The sequence below is a fragment of the Syngnathus leptorhynchus genome, chromosome 15, assembly GCF_054491065.1.
Source record: "Syngnathus leptorhynchus isolate UIUO chromosome 15, UIUO_Slep, whole genome shotgun sequence".
NCBI classification, from domain to species: domain Eukaryota; kingdom Metazoa; phylum Chordata; class Actinopteri; order Syngnathiformes; family Syngnathidae; genus Syngnathus; species Syngnathus leptorhynchus.
Window position 1 is genome coordinate 5,985,948 of NC_141209.1, and position 23,811 is coordinate 6,009,758.

The 23,811-nt window shown below is 42.0% G+C and overlaps 1 protein-coding gene across 5 annotated transcripts; it reads left to right on the forward strand.

The window, feature by feature from the left end:
• Positions 1-97: 97 nt before the first annotated feature.
• eml5 (EMAP like 5) lies at positions 98-23,728 on the forward strand. Of its 5 annotated transcripts, XM_085931628.1 has the most exons (45): positions 98-613; positions 4,950-5,109; positions 6,458-6,556; positions 6,888-6,956; positions 9,546-9,731; positions 10,062-10,197; positions 10,367-10,390; positions 10,610-10,811; positions 10,961-11,098; positions 11,199-11,455; positions 11,536-11,748; positions 11,812-11,979; positions 12,359-12,465; positions 12,530-12,648; positions 12,728-12,914; positions 13,015-13,120; positions 13,737-13,830; positions 15,135-15,235; positions 15,334-15,527; positions 15,662-15,773; positions 15,883-16,010; positions 16,662-16,803; positions 16,884-17,036; positions 17,112-17,243; positions 17,330-17,418; positions 17,484-17,660; positions 17,736-17,937; positions 18,014-18,140; positions 18,291-18,305; positions 18,756-18,764; positions 18,900-18,978; positions 19,200-19,329; positions 19,399-19,497; positions 19,671-19,691; positions 19,779-19,952; positions 20,034-20,242; positions 20,411-20,568; positions 20,642-20,756; positions 20,839-21,027; positions 21,226-21,398; positions 21,471-21,633; positions 21,722-21,825; positions 22,010-22,163; positions 22,240-22,340; positions 22,410-23,728. In XM_085931628.1, exons 1-45 carry the CDS (start codon positions 417-419, stop codon positions 22,444-22,446), a joined length of 5,949 nt encoding a protein of 1,982 aa, XP_085787754.1. In that variant the 5' UTR covers positions 98-416; the 3' UTR covers positions 22,447-23,728. The 5 variants fall into 5 exon arrangements, with proteins under 5 accessions (XP_085787754.1, XP_085787753.1, XP_085787750.1 ...); XM_085931627.1 differs by lacking the exon at positions 18,756-18,764; XM_085931624.1 differs by lacking the exon at positions 10,367-10,390.
• The last annotated feature ends 83 nt before the right edge of the window (positions 23,729-23,811 follow it).

Consider the following 23,811-nt stretch of genomic DNA (forward strand, 5'->3'; position numbering starts at 1 on the left):
TCTTGTTTGTCTCTTGAACGATTGACAGAGCCTGATTGGACAAGAACCTTGTCCATTTTCTCTGCAGGCGGAGCTTGTGGAATAACAGCGCAGCTCCATCTTTGTTGGAAAAGGATTTGACAGGAGCTTTGACCTGTGTGGATGAGGAGGATCGTGACACGGAGCCGATCAAGTATGCTCCCACTCCCACAAACTCGGCTTGCAAAACTACTTCTCGAATAACCAAAGAGTGCTTGCACCCAGTGTGAAGGATTATTGCAACCTGCCCCAAAAAAAAAAATGGCACATTTTACGCTCGCCCCGGACTGGTGAAAAACGCCGGGGAACTGATGGGAGCCACAGACTTAAATTAAATCCTCCTCGGTGAATGCCACTGAGAATATCCTACGTGATAGAAACCGAGATCAAGTGCGGACATGGCTGACAGGACTGCTCCGAACTGCCACCTGAGACTGGAGTGGGTGTACGGATACCGGGGACACCAGTGCCGCAACAACCTCTACTACACAGCCGCCAAGGAGATCGTCTACTTCGTGGCCGGTGTGGGAGTGGTGTACAACACCCGAGAGCACAAGCAGAAATTCTACCTGGGGCACAACGATGACATTATCAGGTAGATTGCATTTGATCAAAGAGTTGCGCCTATGAGGAGACGTCAAGGTGCAAATAGTAAGGTGCGCGTGAATGGGTGTGTGTGTGTGTGTGTGTGTGTGTGTGTGTGTGTGTGTGTGTGTGTGTGTGTGTGTGTGTGTGTGTGTGTGTTGGCTCCAATGATTTTGCTCAAGGACACTTAAGCACAGCATCCTCTATAATCATCTGTCGCCATCCTTTTGTATGATTCCATCAAATTTAACTGGATATATATACTGTTAAATAATGTTCCTGTTTTAAGAGGATGTATTGGTTCAGTAAAGGAAATTGATGGAATTTGAAACCTATTTTACAGATGAGTAATATTTGATTTTAAGAAGTCACTATTTCATCGAAAGCGAGTATAGCATTGTCAGATGTTTTAATTTGACTTTCAGAACACCCTACACGATAGTTATTTTTTTATGTCTGTCAAGCCAGTGAATTTGTAAGCTTCTTCAACTCAATTATATTTTACTTCCACTTTGGCTAAAAGTCATTGTGAACTTAGAACACACATTATCCACATGGTTCGCACATCCATGTCTCAGTCGATAGCTTGAGGGTTTAACACGTTTTTTTTTTCTTCTTTTGTTGAGTTTGCACGGTCTCCCCTTGATTACCCTGAACAAAATGAGGAAAAGCAGTTTGCGATTGGCTGGCGAACAGTAAGCTTATTAATTTAGCATTGTTCATCCATCTAGGGGTAAGGCACATTCATTTGAGTCATTATGTCATCAATGAGACTTGGGTGTGGTCAGTAAAAATAAATTTCAATAAAACCCTAAGAGCAGCTATTTAAAAACAATAAAAACATAAACAAACAATCACTTGCCCCAAAATACTCATCTATAATGAATAACAATTAACATCCAATTATTGCATTTTTTATTTTTATTATTCTTTATGGCTGACAACGGATTGCATAAAAACTGAAGTGAGCCCGTGAGAAAAATGGCCTGCATTTGTCTTCCACAAACTAAGAGAATATTGTCAAAGCACATCAAACATTGAGGCACCTGTTTTTTTGATCAAATGAAGATAATGCTCCCTGATGATGTTCGCGGCTTTCCCAGCATGCTGCACGACAATAACATGTGTTCAACGCTCCAGTGCTCGTGTTGATGTGCGTGCGTGTTGGCCTGGAGATAACTAGCACTATATACTGTACTCTGTCGTTCCTCAGCTGGGCTCCTGCTCCATTATTCATTGGACTATAGCGATACCAAACGCTTGCTGCCTTGTGGGCGAAGGAACTCACACGGGTGGTGACTGAGTGAAATGTGTGAATTTGCAGTGGCGGTAGAAGCAAAACATTTTGGACTGGGAAAAGAAAAGTTAGACCAGAGTTTCTTTATATCACCTCGTATACTTAAGTTAACAACATCACTGTAGCATTTAAAATCCCCAAGCATCGCAAAAACGACAGTTTTAGATGTAAATCAATCTCCTGAAGTTTATTTTCAACATCCTTCTATAAGGAGGACACAGTATAACAATGCCAACCCAAGTGTGTCAAGGACTCTGGGACCACAAAAACGACATTTATCAGACTTTTCTTTGCAGGCAAAAAAAAAATACATGTGACTTTCTCTTCTTTTATTGGTGGATGGCAAACTAAAAGTTTCGTTGTGCCCTGAAAAATGTTGTGTTGTTTACAAATCTCTTCCCACGCTTTCATGATCTATTTAATCCTATTTATTTTTTATTTATTTATTTCGCTCATGTGTTTTTAGATGACCCCACCCTAAAATGCCAAATTAAGCATTTCTCCCTCAGTCTTTTGTTTATTTGGTTGTCTCCAGATCAATGAGTTTTCTCCTGCTGGTTTTAACTCCTACTTATATATATATTTTTTTATTTTAATCTCCCTCTCTCTGTTTTTAGTTTTAAGTACCTAGTGCACAGGCAGGTGTCTCAGATGAAGTTTGGTGGGCAGATGGATTAAAATGTGGAAAAAGCCCATACATATCCTCAGAAATGGTTTAATCCTGACCTCCTTTTAAAATCACATGAAGGCAAAAAGCAGACAAAGCCAAACATTGCTGGAGAATGTGACTCAGTGTTTTGCTTTCATTTGTGCTGGGTGTCTCAAAGTGACAGTGTTGTCCTAAAGTGGATCAATAAATAAATGTCTGGGTGGTTGATTGTGCCATGTGTCTGTCTGGCTCAGAATCATCTTTCTGTAGCGTAATACTGGAGGTTTTATTGATGCAAGATTTATATGCATATGCAAAATAGCTGCATCTAATAAAATAAATCAGAGCTTCAGAGCATTTTCCGCTTCAAGCTGTTACGTGGACAGTAGGGACATGAGTAGTCTCATGTTTGGGGGGCAAAGGAATGCATTTGCATGCAATTAAAACTGCTCTTGTGAGTTTATCTTAACGTACTTTGTAACTTTTAAAGTTGATGGAAAGGATGGTGCCATTGCCATTAAATATTAAAATAAATTAAAATAATATGTTACATTTTCACTGTGTTTATATTTTCCATTCAAATAAAATAGCAGCAGCGACGTAACTAGCTGCTTATGAAGTGAGAATGATGGTAAATCGCAAAGCTTCCGCTAGTGCGCTCGTTTTTTCTTAGCAATACATTTGCAAGGAAATGAATCAAAACTGGATTTCTTCTTTCAAAGACTCTTCAGGTTCCGTGCTCACCTTTGCCTGATTTTGCCGCATCTTATTGTTCCAGTCATTTGTCTCGGTGTCTGAATCTTATTTTTAGCAGCGTGGCTCTGATTATGTAATTTTATAAAGAAGTGAACTGAGAAACTATGCCAGGTGGGTTGAGAGGTTCCACAAAGAAGTAAAGAACAAGAAGTGCTGGTCAAATCGCATCATCTCACCTCTGCCTCAACCTCTTTGGGATGTTCCACCTCTTTTAATAGAATAGTAAATCAAACAAAAGTGGAATTAAAAATAGAAACTCATGATGTGAACGATTAAGCACAAGAGAAGGTTCAGTAAATAAAAAAAAAAAATCAACCTCATCAGCTGTTCTCCCTTTGTACATCCTGTCAGGTCTGTTTCTAAATTCTAAACATTCTGTAGGGCTCTTGGCTAAAAAGTCATTCTGATTACAATGGATACAAGCCACGAGGAAAAAAAAAGCAAGAGGATGAATTGCCCAGTGAATCTGGAACGTGACCGGCGGCTGCTAAAAGGTTGGGTGGGGCGGGCGGATGGGTGGATGGGTGGTGAGACAGCTTTATGCTGTTGCTCAGCTGTAGACCAGGAGTGCTTCAAGTTGACGGTTGTGGGACAATTATGTAAGAGTATATGCCTGGTTACACGAGGAACCCCCCCCCCCTGGATAAAATTGGCTAGATGAATGGGCCTGTGATTGTTGGACAGCAAAGCACTGTGCAAAAAAAGTCATCACTAGCTTTGTTCTGTTAGTGGCCAACTTTTCACACCATCACTGAGTTGAAACTGAAGCCACGCTTCTGTCACTGTGGCATTTTTAAATTGGGTTAGCATCAAACTAGCCGAGACTAAGCTATATGTTTGGAAGATGAGTTAAGTATTCGGTTAACTATGCAATTCCTGTAATTCCCTTTATTGTGTGTGTTGTTGTTTTTGTTTTGCAGAACTGTTTGTTTGTTAGGGAGGGCAGGTGTCCCCGTTCCCTTGCATCTGAAGAGTAAAAATACACATAATTGAATTAACGGTGATTATATTCAATTATTTTCCATTTTAGTTATCTGGTCTAGTCTGTGCCTTACATCGATTTCCTTTTTTGATCCAATAATGTCAATGATTTCCCCATTAAAATTAGTAGGATCGCTCGCTCGCCTTATTTCAAGGTATCGGCACTTGCGACGGAAGTCGATACCGGTATTGGCTGCTCTTTTGTGGCCATTTTCTGATCAGAAATGAGAAATGAGAACAAAAAAATGGCCAATAATTTCATGTCATTTTAAGGATAATCGCTAATAATAACAATGGTGGCCCAAGATTTTTTTTCCTCAGCACTATTTTAACAAACGAGACGATATGATTCACGAGACTGAAACTGACTGCTTCTCGGCAGTCCCTTTGAACATCCTGCAGGCACACATTAAACTAGGTTATGTGCGTATGCGTGTATGTGTGTGTACATACACACGCGTTTGTGTTAAGTCATCCATGTCACCTCATCAAGCTGCCCCTCTCCTTCGCCATTCAGCCCCAACACGGCTTTAATGTGTTCATCACATCACAGTAGTTTCCGCTGGAAGGTGAATCCGTCTCTCGCTTGCTCGCAGCACACACACAGACAAACAACAAGCACGCAAAATGTCTTGGCTAATAAAATGTTTTCTTTCTTTACAGTTTAGCTCTACATCCTGAGCGTGTGTTGGTGGCCACGGGGCAGGTGGGCAAGGAGCCGTACATCTGCGTGTGGGACTCCTACACTGTGCAGACGGTGTCCATCCTCAAAGATGCGCACAGTCATGGCGTTGCTTGCTTGGCATTTGACCTTGAAGGACAGGTACAGTTGGGAAATTATTATGACATGAATATATAAATCTTTGTGGGATTTCACTTGGATTTGGCCATCCATTTTCTAGATGATTTATTAGGCAGCTTATAATGGATACAAATTTAATTTGATTTATTTAAAGTACTTATAGTTGTGTTAAAATAAATGTCATCTAGATCTAATGCAGAAATTGAACTCAGATGTTTGTTTGTGGACTTGATTTTTTTTTTCTATCAATTTCTTGATTTGAGTAGGTGCCAAATGTTTTTAACCTTGGCCGTGCTCGTTTTTTTTTGTTTTTTTTTGCTACGGTATGTTGTCAGTGTTAAAAAGGCTGAGCACAGATAAGCTTCGTTGAAGGACGAATCACAACTCATTTTAAATGACAGTGATTACGACTGCAGTTTTGTCTGCAAAGCTGCACTCAGGCATGTTACAATTATGAGACAATGACAAGTGTAATCACACGGAAAAACAAAATCATCAACTTTACCATTGATTTATACATAAAAACTATTGAGAAACAAAAGTCTTTTACACCCCAGGAAACCATTTCATGATTTTTTTTACCTCTGCGTGTCTCTCATGCAAACTCTTGTCATCAAGTTATACCTCCTGCATTTTGCCGTGAGAAATAACCCCATGTTCTTTTCCTGCATGGCTTAACTAGCTGTGGATTCAGATATAAAGTGACAGTATTTAAAGCAGGAGGAAGCTGCATGGCTTTCCCGGTGAGGTCCTTTTATTCATCGCTCGGTATTCAAAAGAAGGATCCCGAGGGAACCGGCGTTGCGATTAGCCGGTCCAAATATAAAAGCAATTAAAAAATGTGCATTGACGTTTTCTCAGCGTGGCGCTAACCAGAGGAAACGTGAAATGGTTGTTATGATATTTCTTAATCCACCAGTAAACTCTTTCCCCTTGGAGCCTTGCTGGAAAATAGGAATGTCATTTTGAAAATGGTGTGATTGTGCTTATGCTTGGAATTACACGGCACATGTTTTAAGAGGTAAGCATGGTTGAAATCTAGTCAGTGGATCAAAATGGACATCCCCCTGCCATTTCCATAAGAGCGGCTATGTTCACTTCTGCTCGGCTGCTCCTGCCTACTCACTCGGTTCACTATAGGAGGCTCCTCCAGCAAAAAAAAAAAAAAAAAAACACTCCAATGAGCTCACTGGAAGCGCCAGGGGCCGGACAACTGTTCTGCTCTGCTCTGTTAGCCATTATTATTATTATTCGCCTTTTTTATTTATTTTTTTATTGTGGCCTGCCATGCCAGAGTGGAGGTAGCTGAGCCGAGCAGTTTTGGATCACAAACGTGTTAATTTGATGTGATGTGTATTTCTGTCTGCAGTGTTTGGTGTCCGTTGGTTTGGATTCTAAAAACACAATTTGCGTGTGGGACTGGAGGAGAGGGAAGGTTCTGGCTGCGGCGCCGGGTCATACAGACAGGGTAAATAAATTCTCTCCACCCTTTGCTCCCTTCCTACCAACACCATCATTTGCGAAATTGAGAAACTTCTTCCACTTGATTGTGAGCTTTGCAGAGCCTATTTTAGACAGCACACAGCTAATCAAAAAGGATTTTTTTTCAAATGATGATGACACTGGCAGCTTTTTTGTTTTTGAATACAACCCACACAATGTAACAGTCCACTCGCCTTTCATTTATCCGCTTTAAATCTAACAAGCATGAGCATCGCTCCAAAATAAGAGATTCAAGAATCAGCGCTCAATATGTGTCATGTTGAGAGTCCGTCTCTGATGTGTCTTCTCCCCTGCAGATATTTGACATATCCTGGGATTTGTACCAACCCAACAAGCTCGTAAGCTGCGGAGTCAAACACATCAAGGTAAAGGTGATGCATTTTTGCATTTTTTTTTTTTTTTTGCATCGCAGTGCGAGTTTAATGTCGATTTGGGCTCCATCAGATCTCTCAGATGACTCACTCAAATTTCCGGCAATGTCGAGAGAAAAGAATGTTGTCTTTGGATGATGCTCATTCCGCTTTTCACAGCTATCCAAAATACAAGCTGCAGCTGCTCTAACATCCTTTATATCCCTGCCAAAAATGATAGAGGCAATTAAAATATCAATATTGATAATTATGGGCATTGAAATGACAATGTTTGCCATTTTTAATCTACCAAAAAAAAGATAAATGTGCTGCATTTGACCTACTGCATATGTTAAGTCTAACATCCCTCATCTCAATCTCATCTGTTGTATCTGCTTTGAACTCTTCCTACTACTGCCATGGCACAGAAACCTCCGCCGGCTACCCCCCCGCCCCCCCTCCTCTTCACAATGCCAGCTTAGTCCTCTCCCTCCTCCTTCCTCCCTCTACACTGGTTTCCCCATGGCAAGGCAATCCAGCAATTGTCCCATATAATTCCCCAGCCTTTACCCTGCAGACCATGTGACATCTGCTCCCTGGCCCTGCGTTTGCTCAGTGATTATAGCACTCAGAGCATCCAGGAGATTTACTGGCAGTAATCCACTCACTCGTAGGCTGAGGGAAACAAAACTTCTGTGACAGATACCAGGGCCGTGGACAACCATCTCGTTTTTACAGACACGCACGGAGTCTATTGTTTTGCCTTTTTGTGTGTTGGTTTGGTCGAAATATCTCAAGGTTGAAAATTCCTTCGATGGCTAGGTGTATTTTGACAAAACAATACCGTATTTCCCAGACTATAAGGCGCACCTTCAATGAATGGCCCATTTTCAAACTTTGTCCTTATATAAGGCGCACCGGATTATAAAGCGCACCCTTAATACATCATGTCAGATTTTTAATCCAAATCAATTCATTCTCCATTTTATCTTTTTATTTCAACTTCAGACGCAACAAATTACTTTATAATCACAAAATAATGATCCATAGTCTTTTTGATTCATGATTCATAGTCTTCAGCGGGCCACTTATGATTGATTTCATGACACAATGCTTCGGGCCAGTTTAAATTTAGAAATTTGGTCCATATATAAGGCGCACCGGACTATAAGGTGCACTGTCCGCTTTTGAAAATTTTAGGTTTTTAGGTGCGCCTTATAGTCCGGAAAATACGGTACTCTCTTCAGAAGACATGGATAAGGATAATTTATTAATATTTATCATAGTATAATTAGCTATCCCACAGTAAACTACAGCCAGAATAATTAACATTGTTCCATCAATAACTCGTAGACGGCCTTGAATCCAATTTGATCTAATTTGATGGAATGATACAAGAGACTGATGTGAGCTCAGTAATGTCAAATAAACCATTTAGGTGGTAATTATAGAAAATAGAATTGCAACAGACGTTGAGACTGAAAAAAACAGAGGGACTTAGCACTTCACGTTTTTAAAACAATCAAAATAGTCTTGGAAATGAAGTGTTTTCATAGCAGCGATGTGAATCGCCACAGGATTGAGTTTGACTCAACGCGGATGGACAAGAACTGTGCGAAAACTACCTTGCAGCAACGCTCAACTACTCTTTCCGAGTGCTCTTTGCTGACCCTCGCTAGCGTAGCAGTTAACACTCTGACATGGCTCAGGGTTACTGTAGTGTGACAGAAAGAAAACGGCCCCACTGCTAAAGTGCATTCCCCTCCATGGTAATTACAATAAAAATTTTGTCTTAGATTCTAGAGCGGATATTCCAATCTAATGTTGCCTTAAATAAATATTCTTGAATCGTGTCGTAGAAATGAATTGTTTCAGCATAGCAGCAGATTTTTTTTCCCCACCACTCATTTCCACTTTCCCACATTGCCTCACTGAATTTTCTGCTTCTGTCGCCGTCCTCATCGTAACCCTTTTCCGGCTTTTTCACGTGCTGGAGTACAATAGAGGCCCATTCTACCTTCTTCAGAGCTATTTCTACTTTGTTGCCCCTTGTTAACATGCAACCATCTTTATCATTCAAAAGGCAACTTGGGATGTTTTGGTCGAGTCCATTTTGTCACCCCAGTTAAACGTCGCTAGACTATTAATAAACCGACATATGGATCGATATTAGCATTTGCCGGTGATGAGCGTCTGGGTTTTCCCGTGCCGCCAGTCGTGTCTCAGCATTTGAGAAGCTCATTGCGATCTTATCTCTATGCAGACAGAACGCTTTCCCTTTAGCTCTCACCGCCTCTCTTTGATGGATTTAGGCCTCAGACGAGGCTTCGCCCATGCATCCCAATGACCTTGCTTATAAATAATGAGCATGCTGGTGTCTGTGAGCGTGCGCCTGTGTCTGTGCATGTTGATCAGATCGTTAGAGCACCAACGTTGTGTTCTTTCACGGTGCTCCATAGTGTGCACGTGTGAGTTTTCTGATTTGCTGATTTTCTCTTGTACCCAAACACTCGGTTATTGTCCACTTGCTGTGTCACAACAGGATTACGAGAAGGATTATTATCTGCCGCTGCAGTCACCTTTCACTCTTTTCGATATGTGCAGTTCTGGAGCTTATGCGGAAACGCTCTCACGCCCAAACGTGGAGTTTTCGGCAAGACTGGCGATCTCCAAACCATCCTGTGCCTGGCTTGCGCCAAGGATGAGGTCACGTATTCCGGTGCCTTGAACGGCGACATCTATGTGTGGAAAGGGATCAATCTGATGAGGACTGTGCAAGGGGCACATGGGGTAAGTTGAAAAAAAAAACATCCAGATGCTGAAATATCATGGCTGGGGAAATACATTTAAATACACAACATAGGTGGAAATGCACATGCTTGCTTGATTCTGCTCAATCGAAAAGGATCAGTAGGATTAAATTATATCTATGGGATCAACAGCTTTGTTAGGGAATGTGGGGGGATGGGATAATAACTACAGTACTTTTTTTTTTTTGGACAACCAAATATTTGACTGGGGGTGCAACAAAATTGCTATGCAGTGATAAAGGCAAACAACTAAAGTAACAAGCTACCCTTGCTGGTTTCTCGTATACTAACAGCCCGTCATTTCCTCCAGTCAGGGATTTTCAGCATGAACGCTTGCGAAGAAGGTTTTGCCACCGGGGGACGTGATGGTTGCGTCCGCCTGTGGGATCTCAACTTCAAACCAATTACTGTCATTGATCTCAGGGAAACGGAGCAAGGATATAAAGGTGATGTCAAATTGCCTTCACTCAGTAAAGGTTACAGGGTAAATTAAGTTCATCTCACTAAATGGCATGTCTACACCATCAGTTTTTTTTTTTTTTGGTTCTTCCTACTAATACGTCCTTTCTTCTTTCTTCCATTTATTTTGTGTATCTTGGACGTAACGGGTAACAGTAGCTAGAAGCGAAAATAGCAGAGGTGGGTAAATGAGGGCGGAATTTAAAAGCTGTGCCAGTCTTGTTTGTAGCCGTCCCCATATTGTTCTCTTGTGATTAGTGAATCCGACATATTTTTAGATGTACCACCTACTGATGGCGAATTACAAATCCTGTCTTCATCTTCCATGTTGTGTCCCTTCATGCAAAAAAAAAAATACTCGGACTGTATGGTATTGATATTTTCAACGTGTGTGTCTAGGGCTGTCTGTCCGTAGTGTTTGCTGGCGGGGAGACCACATCCTGGTGGGCACGCAAGATAGTGAGATCTTCGAGGTGGTGGTCCACGACCGCAACAAGCCTTTCCTTATCATGCAGGGTCACTGTGAGGGCGAGCTGTGGGCGTTGGCCGTGCACCCCACCAAGCCTCTTGCTATGACAGGCAGTGACGACCGTTCAGTCAGGTGTGATGTAATATTATACGTATCAATACTGCCTGTCTGCATAAACCTACTTTTTCCAACAGTTAGTAACTTAGGTCTATAACAACAGTGCATAATTAATTATGCTTGAGATGTTTAGGTTTTTTTTTTTTTTTTTGTTCCTCCACAAGGATCTGGAGCCTTATCGATCATGCATTAATAGCTCGCTGTAACATGGAGGAGCCGATCCGCTGTGCAGCTGTCAGCACTGATGGCATTCATTTAGCCTTGGGAATGAAGGATGGCTCGTTCACCGTTCTCAGAGTCAGGCAAGTATACAATTCAATATAAGACTGTGTCCATTTTATTTTTTTTTATGTCTGACCATTTAGGCTTTATTGAAGTTTTTTTTTTTTATGGCCCCTACAGAGATATGACAGAGGTGGTCCACATCAAGGACAGGAAGGAGGCTATCCATGAGTTGAAGTATTCCCCCGATGGTGCCCATTTGGCTGTCGGCTCCAATGACAACTCAGTGGACATTTATGGTGTTGTGCAGAGGTACAAGAAAGTAGGAGAGTGCATTGGCTCCAACAGCTTCATCACGCACATGGACTGGTCTACGGACAGCAAGTTCCTCCAGTCAAACGATGGCAGCGGCAGGAGACTCTTTTATAGAATGCCAAGTGTGTCTTTAGTTGTTTCCTTATTCAAGCTAGAAAGTTTATTTCTGTCTCGTGGTATAATATTTATGTCTTTTCTTCAGGTGGTAAGGAGGTGACCAATAGGGAAGAGCTCAAGTTGGTTCAGTGGGCATCATGGACATGTGTGCTGGGCCCTGAGGTTAACGGAATCTGGCCCAAATATTCTTCTGTCAATGATATTAACTCAGTGGATGCTAACTTCAACAATCAAGTCTTAGTAACATCCGATGACTACGGATTAGTCAAACTTCTACGATACCCTTGTATAAAAAAAGGTAAAGAAAACATCTGTCATTTGTATGGCCTTGTTGAATTCATGTTCTATTTTTTCATTTTAGGTGCTAAATGTAAAAAATATTTAGGTCACTCGGCTCATATTACCAATGTAAGATGGTCACATGACTACCAGTGGGTGATAAGCATTGGTGGAGCGGATCATTCGGTCTTCCAATGGAAATTTGTTCCAGAGAGAAAGTCCAAAGAAGCTCTGCATATTGCACCACAAGGTCCGACTCTTTTTAACTTCCACAATTCTTCCCCATTCCATAACATCCATTCAATATGAATGAGAGTTGGATTGTATAATTGCATTGTCATCGCCAAGTCATTATTTTTCCACAGACAGAGTGCAGCTGAGCTCTCTATAATTAAAACACACCCTGAGTGACTTTGCGTTTCATTTTCTTAATGGACCTTGTGAGAAGCTTTTCTTAACTCCAAGTCCAGTTTATTGCCATTACTTGGCTGAGCATCAGTATGCAGCATCAGCATCCTGAAACAGCTTTCCGCTTAATATGATGGCTTTTCACGTTTACTCGAATAGCACCGTTTTTTTGTTTTTTTTTAAACCAGTGAGATATACTCAAACTATGTTTCCATTGTTAGAGACTTTGGCAGACTCCAACAGCGAAGAGTCCGACTCCGATCAGTCAGATGTGCCTGAGATGGACTCGGAAATTGAGCAGGAGACTCAGCTTACGTATCGAAGACAGGTTTGTAATGAACTCCGACGTCATCCCTTTTGACTGTATTAAGCAACACCTGCTCCCGTTTCAGGTTTATAAAGAAGACCTACCTCAGCTCAAAGAGCAGTGCAAAGAGAAAGATCGAGCAATCGCGTTGAAGAAAAGAGAGCGAGCGCCTGGGAGTGGATTGAAGCTGCACTTTATTCATGGGTGACATTTCACTTTCATATTATCCAATTAGAAACAAGTTGCATTGATCTAAAATGGGTATTTATTTTTATTTTCACAGCTACAGGGGCTATGATTGCAGAAGTAATTTGTTCTATACCCAGACCGGTGAAATTGTCTACCATGTAGCTGCTGTTGGAATCGTATACAACAGACAGCAGAACACCCAAAGGTTCTACATGGGCCACGATGACGATATTCTCTGTCTGGCTATCCATCCCCTCAAAGACTTTGTAGCAACAGGCCAGGTAGCTCGAGGTTTATGCGGCGAGACAACATGCGGATTGCTTGTTCTCGAGTCGGTACTTTCCAATGCAACAGAGAAACTGAGAATTTATGGTTGTCCAGGTTGGTCGAGATTCCTGCATCCATATATGGGACACAGAAACATTGAAACCAATGTCTGTGTTGAAAGGTTTTCACCAGCTTGGAGTGTGCACTTTGGACTTTTCAGGTAATCAATCACTATTATCATCTGAAAATATTAGTTTCCATTGAATTTAAGCGACAGCACGCCCTCGTGAGGATAAGCGGTTATGAGTTATGCTGTTAGGAATGCATGCATGTCAATCAAGCACCCACAAATTATTTTAAGAATACAAATGAATTTACCAATCAGACAATGTGTAGGGACACGATACACATCTCGATAAACTGCCAACGATTCGATGCATTCACGATTCATGGAATTGCCAATGATAAGATGCGATACGATTCTCCCATCTCCGATTTCATTTTAAAACAATGCGATCCAGTGCGATACGATACGATGCAACTGCATCTTACAGGTCGTATCGATTTTCCGATACATATCGGTGAATCGTCCCAACACTTTTACGCACAAACAGCAAAATATGTCCGCTTGCTAACAGGGTAGACAGTGACAGGGTGGACATGAACATTTATTAAGTGGATGGAAGAGCATCATTTAGCAATATCAATCTATTAACAAGAAAACTGTTTCCTGGTATCAATCCCCTCTTTTGAGTTCCACCAGATTTTCTATATCCTGCTAACAAGGTGGACATTTTAACAATGCCTTGATTTATGTCTTGATTTCCACTCCACAGCGGATGGCAAGCGCCTGGCCTCAGTGGGCTTGGATGACAATCACACCATTGTGCTTTGGGACTGGAGAAAAGGGGAAAAGCTCTCAGCTATGTGGTTAGTGATGGTCCTGACATTGTTTACAATGATGCGGCAATCCGGAAACAGAAAGAGCTCTGACGGTGCTTTGTGTTCATTTGAAAGATTATTGAAGTTTCTCTCTTTAAATGTGGACATGAATAAACGTGGATTCAATTGGAGCCACTTAGGAAATGCATGGATGACAGTGTGATTCATAGTTCGCAGAAGGAGAGAAAGGGAATTGCCTTTTAGATTAAGGGGCTGCTCCTCTGCGACACTTAAGCCTGCCAAGGTTTGAATAGTTTGACTATGCCCCGAGGCTCCAACTGTATCCATAATGAATGAGAATTACTTTCAGTGCTCATCTTCTCGAGTGCGTGATACGTCAGATTTGATTTTCATATTTTCACAATACTACTAAAACGTTTTGTAAAAGTGATAATTTGTCCCAATAGCAATTACATAACCACAGTACGGGAAATATTTTAAATAAACATCTCGAAATATCTTTTTTTTTTTTTTTTATTTGTTGCTCAGCCCACTTGATGTTCATATTTAGTCTCAACTCAATTTAAAGTGACCCTGACGGGTTTGGAGCATTGCATGTTGTTTGCAAGTCAGAGAGCAGAGACAGCTTGGAGCACCACTAATCTGCTTTGCAGACCTTGGTGGAGGCTGTGCAATGCAATCGTGAGGAAAAGGGCCTGAGAGTAGTCTTCAGATGGGAGACAAAGAGTGGACCTTCAGGGTATACCATGAAGAAGATGGGCAAGGAATGGCAAAAATTGATCAAATAAATTGTACTTTAATTAATCTAGCCGTCGAGTTTTATAGACTGCCCACCTATGGGAAATTTAAGTCGATTTGTCAAACTCAATTTCGTCAAGGGCTACAAAAAGGATTTGGTTACTCAAACCATATTAATGTAATATCACATTTTTATTATTTAATGACTTCATCACATTATGTAAAAATAAAAATAATGGATTAAGAGTAACTACTTATCAATGATATTTAATTTTATTCATGTGCCCTCCAAAATTAAATATAATTTTTGTAGCCTCAAAACATTGAAACATTTGAGATGTGGAAATGAGCTAATAATGGTCTCTATGTCTAAATAAGTATAAAAATAAGTTGAAAGTTTTGAAATGAAAAGTACACCCCATTTAATTTGACTGCCATGTTCGCTTGTCCTGTCAACAGGATTACACAAAATTAATGTACGTCATTTGCATAAATCTGAAGGAGAGCAGAGGAAGAGCACATTTTATGTACAATGTAAAATTCGGAACACATCCAGTTGGCTTCATTAATTATAAACCATGTTCTGTTTTCAGTGGAAGCAAAGACAAGATCTTTGTCGTGAAAATAAATCCCTACCTACCTGACAAGCTCATCACCGCCGGTGTAAAACATATGAAGTTTTGGCACAAAGCTGGTAAGAATTTATTAATGCTGACAAGCGGCGGTGATAACGAGCTGAAGTCTGTCTTCCGAGCGATCCATCTTACAACGTCTACCCTCTCTCTCTCTCAGGTGGTGGACTAATTGGGCGCAAAGGGAACATGGGCAAGACGGAAACTATGATGTGCGCTGCCTACGGTTGGTCGGAGGAGATGGTCTTCTCGGGGACGTGCACGGGTGATATTTGCATCTGGAGGGACATGTTCTTGATGAAGACCGTCAAAGCCCACGACGGCCCCGTCTTCAGCATGCACGCTCTGGAAAAGGTCATTTGAGAGCAATTTCAAATAATAAGCCGGACATTATTAATCTTCCTAGAGGGTGCGCTGTGATATTAATTTGATGTCTACTACTGACATGTTCATTCAGCTTTGAAGATGTCATTACACAATCTCTGCAGGGATTCGTGACCGGAGGGAAGGATGGTATTGTCGCACTCTGGGATGACACGTTTGAAAGATGCCTCAAGACTTATGCCATCAAGAGGGCGGTACTAGCTCCAGGCTCCAAGGGTAATACGGTCATTGGTATCCATTCTCTTCCAAACACACTGAGTACATTCAATGGGTCTAGCCGAAAGGAATTCTTCACGTGGCCTGGCGTGACTTTTCAACTCTGCAGGCTTGCTTCTGGAAGACAACCCATCCATACGTGCCATTTCTCTGGGCCACGGCCACATTCTTGTGGGAACGAAGAATGGAGAGATTTTGGAGGTGGACAAAAGTGGGCCCATTACTCTGCTGGTCCAGGTGAGATGCCAAAGCTAATATTTTTTTCCAGATACCATTGAAGGGGTCACCAAGCTAGCTATTAGTTTGAAACACACGTCATTATCACAACGATTATAAACAATCATCTAACAAGGTAGGAACCATTTACTGGAATAACACGATGCAACAATTTTTTTTAAATAAATCTCTGCGCGCGTTTACAATTTCAAATCGCTTGTACAACATTCCCAGGAAATCACAATGTCCAGAGGGAGCAATGGCTGTATTATTATTTGGGTTCACAAAGCTAAAAAAAAAAAATCCCTCTATGTTACCGTGCTGCCGGCGGTATTTTACGCAGCCCAAGGGGATTCCTATTGACGAAAATAAATCGTAGCTATAAAGACTCGATCGTTAATATTCCAAAGTGGCTCGGCTCTGTCTCGGAGTGAGGGCCCCGTTGTCTTTAGGTTGTCGGAGTGGTATTGATCCCCCGTTTTAAATGCTTTACAATTACGACTGTATTCTGGCTGATGGGATCAATCAATCAGGGAAGAGTCAAGTAAAGGTCTTCTTTGTCAGAATTGAAGTAGCGTAGCATTCTTTCGGGTGCTTTGAAGCCTTTCCTTTATTGAACCTCACCGTACTTTACACCTAAAAATATTCAAGCTGCTATGTTTTCTTATACAGGGTCACATGGAAGGGGAAGTCTGGGGCCTTGCCACCCATCCCCATCTCCCCTTGTGTGCGACTGTCAGTGATGACAGAACGTTGCGGATATGGGACCTCTCCCCCAGTCACTGCATGTTGGCAGTACGCAAGCTCAGGAAAGGTGAAGTATTTCCTCTCTTTTGTCCCATCCCGACAAAAACCTGCATCGGTCCCAGGTTATTAACAAACACCCTTTCACAGGTGGCCGCTGCTGTTGCTTCTCCCCTGACGGTAAAGCCTTGGCGGTGGGTCTCAACGACGGCAGCTTTCTCATTGTCAATGCAGATACTTTAGAAGACCTTGTGTCCTTCCATCACCGCAAGGATATCATCACAGACATTAAATTTTCTCCAGGTTTGTGGATCCTTTGTGACTCATCATAAAACGGACTATCAATCAATTCGAGGACATTTTCTTCACTCTGTTCAGTTTCGGGCAAGTACCTGGCGGTGGCATCAGCGGACACTTTTGTGGATATTTACAATGTGATGAACAGTAAACGGGTTGGAGTGTGCAAAGGGTGCCTCAATTCTATCACCCACTTGGATTGGGACAGGAGAGGTAAATGTCTTATTTACTGGGAATGATCCTTCTGTCCTGTAATAACTGTCAAACATGGTGGCCCTCGTGGGTGCTTTCATTCCCAGGGAAACTACTTCAAGTCAATACCAGTGCCAAAGAGCAGTTTTTTTTTGAGGCGCCTCGAGGCAAGAGGCAGACCATCCCGGTCACTGAGGTAAGCTGGGAGAAGGAAACATGGCGGCTTCTGAAGCATAATGTAATGTAACCTGTATGTCTTAGGTGGAGAAGGTCGACTGGTGTTCGTGGACCTGTGTCCTCGGTACCTCTGTCGAAGGCATCTGGCCTGTGATCGGCGAGGTAACAGAGGTGACCTCCGCTTGCCTTAGTCACGAGAAGAAGGTGCTCGCCACAGGAGACGATTTAGGATACATCAAACTTTTCAGATACCCCGTCAAAGTAAGAGACGATGCTCGGCGCGTAGATTAACGTACGTTAACTGTGGCAAGTTGATGAAAGATGTTTCATTCCTAGGGCAAGTATGCAAAGTTCAAACGATACGTAGCACACAGCACGCATGTTACAAACGTGCGGTGGAGCCACGAGGACAGTCTATTGGTGACGGCTGGCGGCGGGGATACGTGCCTCATGATCTGGGCCCATGAGTCCGAGACACACAGGGAGCTCAGACAGTGTGACAGCGAGGAGTCAGACATGGAGAGTGAAGATGATGGAGGTGTTAGAGCAGTCTCTTTGGGATATTTCTCGGCTGCCAGTATCTCTCTCGCTCAATCTTGTTTTTTTTTTTCCAGGTTATGACAGTGATGTGACAAAAGAGAATGAGATCAACTATACCATCAAGGCCTTATCTACCAACATGCGCCCCATGACTGGTGTAAAACCGCACCTGCAACTCAAAGAGCCTTCTGTGGATGAGAGGTAATTTCAAGTTTTTCAAAATATAAAAAGTCCTCTTTTGTTGACGTCTTTTTCTTACCTACAACTTCAGCTCTATACTTTGCCCTTTAAAATAACTCATCTGCTCTTCTGTCTTGTATTCTGTCATTTCTTCTTTCATTCCATCTGAAGACAAGGTGTGGTCAGGTAAGATCTTAAGTTTTATTTTTGGGGGAAATTGCATCCAAGTTCAGTAGTGGTGATGATGATTTATTTTTTTTACCATAAATCCGGTCTTAACCTAGCATATGGCTAAATCTATCATATAAAAATATGTTTCAGTTGGAATGCTTCAGAAAGATAATGTGCCTCAAAATAACAGAAATCATGTGATGGTTTTATTGCAATCAAAATAAATTGAATCGTTTTTCTGGAAGAGCTGAAATGTAGGCATCGAGACTCCACAAGGCAGCAGATGTCCTTGAAATGGACTTTGGTTGTCATGGTTACAACATGGTGCTGACTTCTCTGTTTTACATCCTCAGTGGCTGAGGTGTTTTTTGAAGTGCATATCCAGTGAGCAGCATCAGTGAGTACCATGTAAAGCATTTGAAGTAATTCTTTCTTTTTTTTTTTTTACCTATTGCTGCCATGCAGAGGTTCCAGGTAAGCTAATTGTTATTTTTACAAATGTGCGCTGTCTATTTTGTGTACTATTGTGTATCATTGGTTACAACTTGAGTAACTAACACGCATCACTATTGCAATCAAATCGGTGATAAGCGGCAGTGTGTTTTTCAGACCTCCTGTCAGCAGAGCCCTGCCACTGCCCGAGAAGCTGCAGACCAACAATGTCGGCAAAAAGAAAAGACCCATTGACGTAAGAGCGACTTCATTTCTGTCACTATAAATTAACAACACCGCAAAGCGTACACAAATGCTCATAACTTGACGTCATTTCATTTCAAGATTTGCGAGCTGCTCCGACAACCTCTCTGTTAAATCCTACGATGATTTCAGCTGAGCTGGCTGTCGACGTTGTTGTTGTCATGACAACCACTTTTCTGACTTTCTGATTGCCTGTTTTGACTTTCTCCCCAGGATCTGGTGTTGGATCTGGTGTTCGGTTACCGTGGCAATGACTGTCGCAATAACGTGCATTACCTGAACGAAGGGGCGGACATCATTTACCACACGGCCTCGGTTGGCATTGTGCTCAACTTGACCACCTGTAGGCTTTACGCACGCCGATGTTATTTGACGTGACGCTGTAGCCAGAATAATTGATCTTCTCTTGCAGCCTGCCAAAGTTTCTATATTGAACACAGCGATGACATTCTGTGCCTGACAATCAATCAACATCCAAAATTCCCCAACGTGGTGGCAACTGGCCAAGTAGGTATGTTTGTGAGACGTCAGCAGCTGCTCGCTCCTCTTTCCTATTTTTCTAAGTCGCCACCCTCCCCATCCCTGAAATATAAAAATGTAACCAGAGTGCTATTAAGTATCTTCTAAAAACACGCTTAAAAATAAGTAATGTCATCAATAAAAAAACATTTTATGTCCTTTTAGGTGACACTGGTGATATGTCAGGTAAGTGAGTGTAAAAAAAAAAAAAATGTGCCTGAAGGTTTGAAAAGAACAAATCTACATTGTCATCACATTCTGTCGCTCACTCAGCCACGTCTCCGTCGATTCACGTGTGGGACGCTATGACCAAGCAGACGTTATCGGTCCTGCGCTGTTTCCACTCTGGAGGCGTGTGCTCCGTCAGCTTCAGCGCCACGGGCAAGCTTCTTCTGTCCGTGGGCCTGGACACGGAACACACCATTACCATCTGGAAGTGGCAGGAAGGTACAAAATTGAGAAAATCCCTCTTCCCTGTCTCTCTCTATCCTCCTTGACCTTATGTGACCCCTGGACTTTTTCTCCCAGGTGCCAAAGTGGCCAGTCGGATCGGTCACACGCAGAGAATCTTTGTCACCGAGTTCCGTCCAGACTCGGACACTCATTTTGTTTCCGTGGGAATCAAACACGTGCGTTTCTGGACACTAGCCGGGCGAGCTTTGCTCAGCAAGAAAGGAGTACTGAGCTCCATCGAGGACGCCCGAATGCAAACGATGCTGTCTGTGGCTTTTGGAGCGGTAAGTGCCTTTAAATCGTTGTCAATTGGCTCGCTGTTGATTTGTGTTGAAATGCTGCTTTTTTTGCTACCTCATTTTGTCTTGGATGAAATGCTGCTGAACACTTTGTGCATTGCTTGCTCTGCTGTCTTAGACCACTAGACTAGTGCAGATTTGTTTTCTTTTCAGAATAACTTAACATTTACAGGTACCATAAGTGGAGATGTATGTGTGTGGAAAGATCACATTCTTGTAAGGATAGTGGCCAAAGCTCACACGGGCCCCGTGTTCACCATGTACACAACCTTGAGAGATGGCCTCATTGTCACCGGAGGCAAGGAAAGGCCGTAAGTTAACGCGTCGTCGTTACGTATTTTTGGCACGACATCCAGTTTTATTGGAAATGTTTTGCTTTTATAGGTCAAAAGAAGGAGGAGCTCTCAAACTCTGGGATCAAGAGTTGAAACGCTGCCGAGCCTTTCGATTAGAAACCGGACAGGTCATTGACTGTGTGCGTTCTGTTTGCAGAGGAAAGGTAGCTATGAAAAACAGAATCGGCGTTCAGCAAAGAGACATTCGTCATTGGAATTTGTTTTTGCTCTTTTTTTCCTTATCAGGGTAAAATCCTGGTTGGAACAAGAAATGCAGAGATCATTGAGGTCGGGGAGAAGAATGCGGCGTGCAATATTTTAGTGAACGGTCACATGGACGGGCCAATTTGGGGATTGGGGACACATCCGACTAGAGATGTCTTTCTGTCTGCTGCGGAAGATGGGACAGTTCGACTCTGGGACATTCCGGAGAAGGTCAGTCCTGTGGTAAATGAATTAAAAATCAAAACATCCAAATTGAATTGGATTTATATTTAACATGAAGTTGAGTCAGACCGTAGTTGTTCATCCTATCTTTTCAAAAGGTGACATAAATTAAGCTTCAGATTGTACTCTTGTAAAAATCCATAATGATTGATTCTTGAAGCACTTGTTTGACTTCTGGATTAACAGAAGATGCTAAATAAGGTGAACTTGGGTCACCCGGCATGCACCATCAGCTACAGTCCCGAAGGAGACATGGTGGCCATTGGGATGAAGAATGGAGAGTTTATCATCCTGCTGGTTGCGTCTCTCAAAATCTGGGGCAAGAAAAGAGACCGCCGCTCTTCTATCCAGGATATTAGGTGAGATCGGATGAAAAAAAAAAAAAACAGTTTCAAGTGATAAGTCGGTCAAGAGCTTTTTCTCTCTTGTAGGTTCAGTCCAAATTCCCGATACCTGGCCGTCGGCTCTTGCGAAAGCGCCGTCGACTTTTACGACCTGTCGCTCGGGCCGCAGTTAAACCGCATCAACTGTTGTCGGGACATCCCCAGCTTCGTCATGCAGATGGACTTCTCTGCGGACAGCATGTACATCCAAGTGAGGAGCAGTTAGCAGTACAGGGGGGGAACCTATTCGTCCCCGGTCCCGGTCTACTTTCTAATCTTACTTTGGCTTTTTGAATTAGGTATCCACTGGTGCTTACAAGCGGCTGGTGTACGAAGTTCCGTCGGGGAAGCAAATCACGGAGCAAACACACATTGACAGGATTACCTGGGCCACCTGGACCAGGTCAGAGAAGAATCACGATCAAATATTTGTGGTTAACTCGTCACACATTTGTCTTTTTTACATTTTTATTTCCTGATCACCTATTTATTGTTTTGGTGCTTTTTTTTATGGAACGTAATAAGATTCCACAACATGGGGCCAGATTTTTTTCAATTGCTGAGCGGTCTCTCTTCACTGTGTCCAGCGTCCTCGGCGACGAGGTGGTCGGTATCTGGTCGCGGAACACAGACAAAGCAGATGTCACCTGCGCTTGCGTGTCCCACTCAGGCCTTAACGTCGTCACAGGCGATGATTTTGGAATGGTCAAGCTTTTCGACTTTCCATGTCCGGAGAAGTTTGTAAGTACCTTCAATCCTGCTTTCTTATGTTCATTCTTAAAATTGTACCTATAACAGTGGCTATTTTTTATTTCAGGCAAAACATAAACGCTTTTTAGGCCATTCGGCTCACTTGACAAATATTCGCATCACAAATGGAGACCGTTTTGTGGTGAGCGCTGGTGGAGATGACCGAAGGTATGACTTCAAATCTTAATTCTCATACGTCCCCTCCAACAATAAAATGTCAACATTGTACTTTTGTAGCCTCTTTGTGTGGAGGTGTGTCCACGCCCCCCATTGAAGGTGACATCCTAACCAAGTGGCCTGTCGCCTTCCGCCGTGTCTCTCCAGTCAAGCGTAAAAGCTGCATTTTAAAAAAAGCAGGAGCAGGCCTGGCGGGCCCCAACGTGAGGAATAAGTGTGATGACGCTAACTTACTGCCTCAAAACTTGGTGCATGCACATGTGCACATCATGGTGTGAATTGTGAACAAAAGTGGCGTGCATTCAAACCAACTCGCATTATTATTTAAATTAATTTCAAGTTCATTTTATATGTACTTATTAACTAAAGCAGTGGTCCCATTTGGAACATTTGATGTTTAACCACTCATCTTGGCCACATTAAAAAAAAAATTAAAAAAGTAAGCTTGCAAGAGAGCAAATGACCAGACTGAAGAAAAGGAGCCTAAAACTTAAAAAAGATTAGTGACCACTGATTTAAGGGATGCTTTTGTGGGATGAGTAATCTTATCCCAAAATTGAAGGCCTATTGTTTACTAACAATGCCATTTAAAAAAAAAAAAAATACTTGTAGCAAAATCGATTCGCCTTAATGTACGTGTTATGCTTATGAGTTTTTTTTTTGTTTTTGTTTTTTCGGATCACATGGTCATTTGTATGTGTGTTTGTTTCTTTTTACTGGTAACTCCAAATTGTGTGGCCTTCCTCCTGAATGTAACATCCACTGTTATGTTCTGGATGTCAGCATGCCAAAGCAGACTATGCACTGTACACCCGACCCAGTCACTGTGTCACCCCTGATGGTTCATTTCCGTGCTTGTGTTGTGGTACTGGTGGTTGTTATTGACTGGTTAATCCCACTCATGACTTGTTAATGAGTGCAGATGTGTTTAGTGTTTGTTCGCGGGTGTGCATGGAAGACGATCCGTCTTGAACACCCTTCTCCTTAACCCGGAAAAGAAAATAGCTGTAACTTGATGTTCTAAATGAATGCACCCCTAAACTATTTCACTCACTTTACAGTGCGCCGCTACAATGTATTATCGTTACATTTCCATCGGTGTAAATAAGCGTTTTGTGTAATTGGACATAATAAATGGAATGTCTTATCTGAAAGGGAAGAAAAAAAAAAAAAAAGCAGCAAAATATTTTGCTCGGTATATATAAAACAACATATTTTGATTTATACCAGTGTAAATATCATTTGTAGATATTGTTTTTGTATATTTTTGTGAGATGTTTCTTAAAGTCCGCTTTAATAAAAAAAAAAAAAAAACGAACATGGGTTCTAAGCTGTGAGTGTATGATGTTATGATGTGTGCAAATAGAAACCTATTTAACCAATGTGATCAAACTATTGGTGCTGAATTATTAAATGAAAGAAAGATTTCCTGGTGGCTCTTTTTTCTTACTCAAACATTTTC

Bases quoted from the DNA above. Each gene is read 5' to 3' on its own strand.
- eml5 (XM_085931628.1), top strand. From the start codon at position 417: ATGGCTGACAGGACTGCTCCGAACTGCCACCTGAGACTGGAGTGGGTG. The intron at 16,804-16,883 runs GTGAAGTATTTC...ACCCTTTCACAG, and splicing joins AGTACGCAAGCTCAGGAAAG to GTGGCCGCTGCTGTTGCTTC. The intron at 22,341-22,409 runs GTATGACTTCAA...GTACTTTTGTAG, and splicing joins GCTGGTGGAGATGACCGAAG to CCTCTTTGTGTGGAGGTGTG.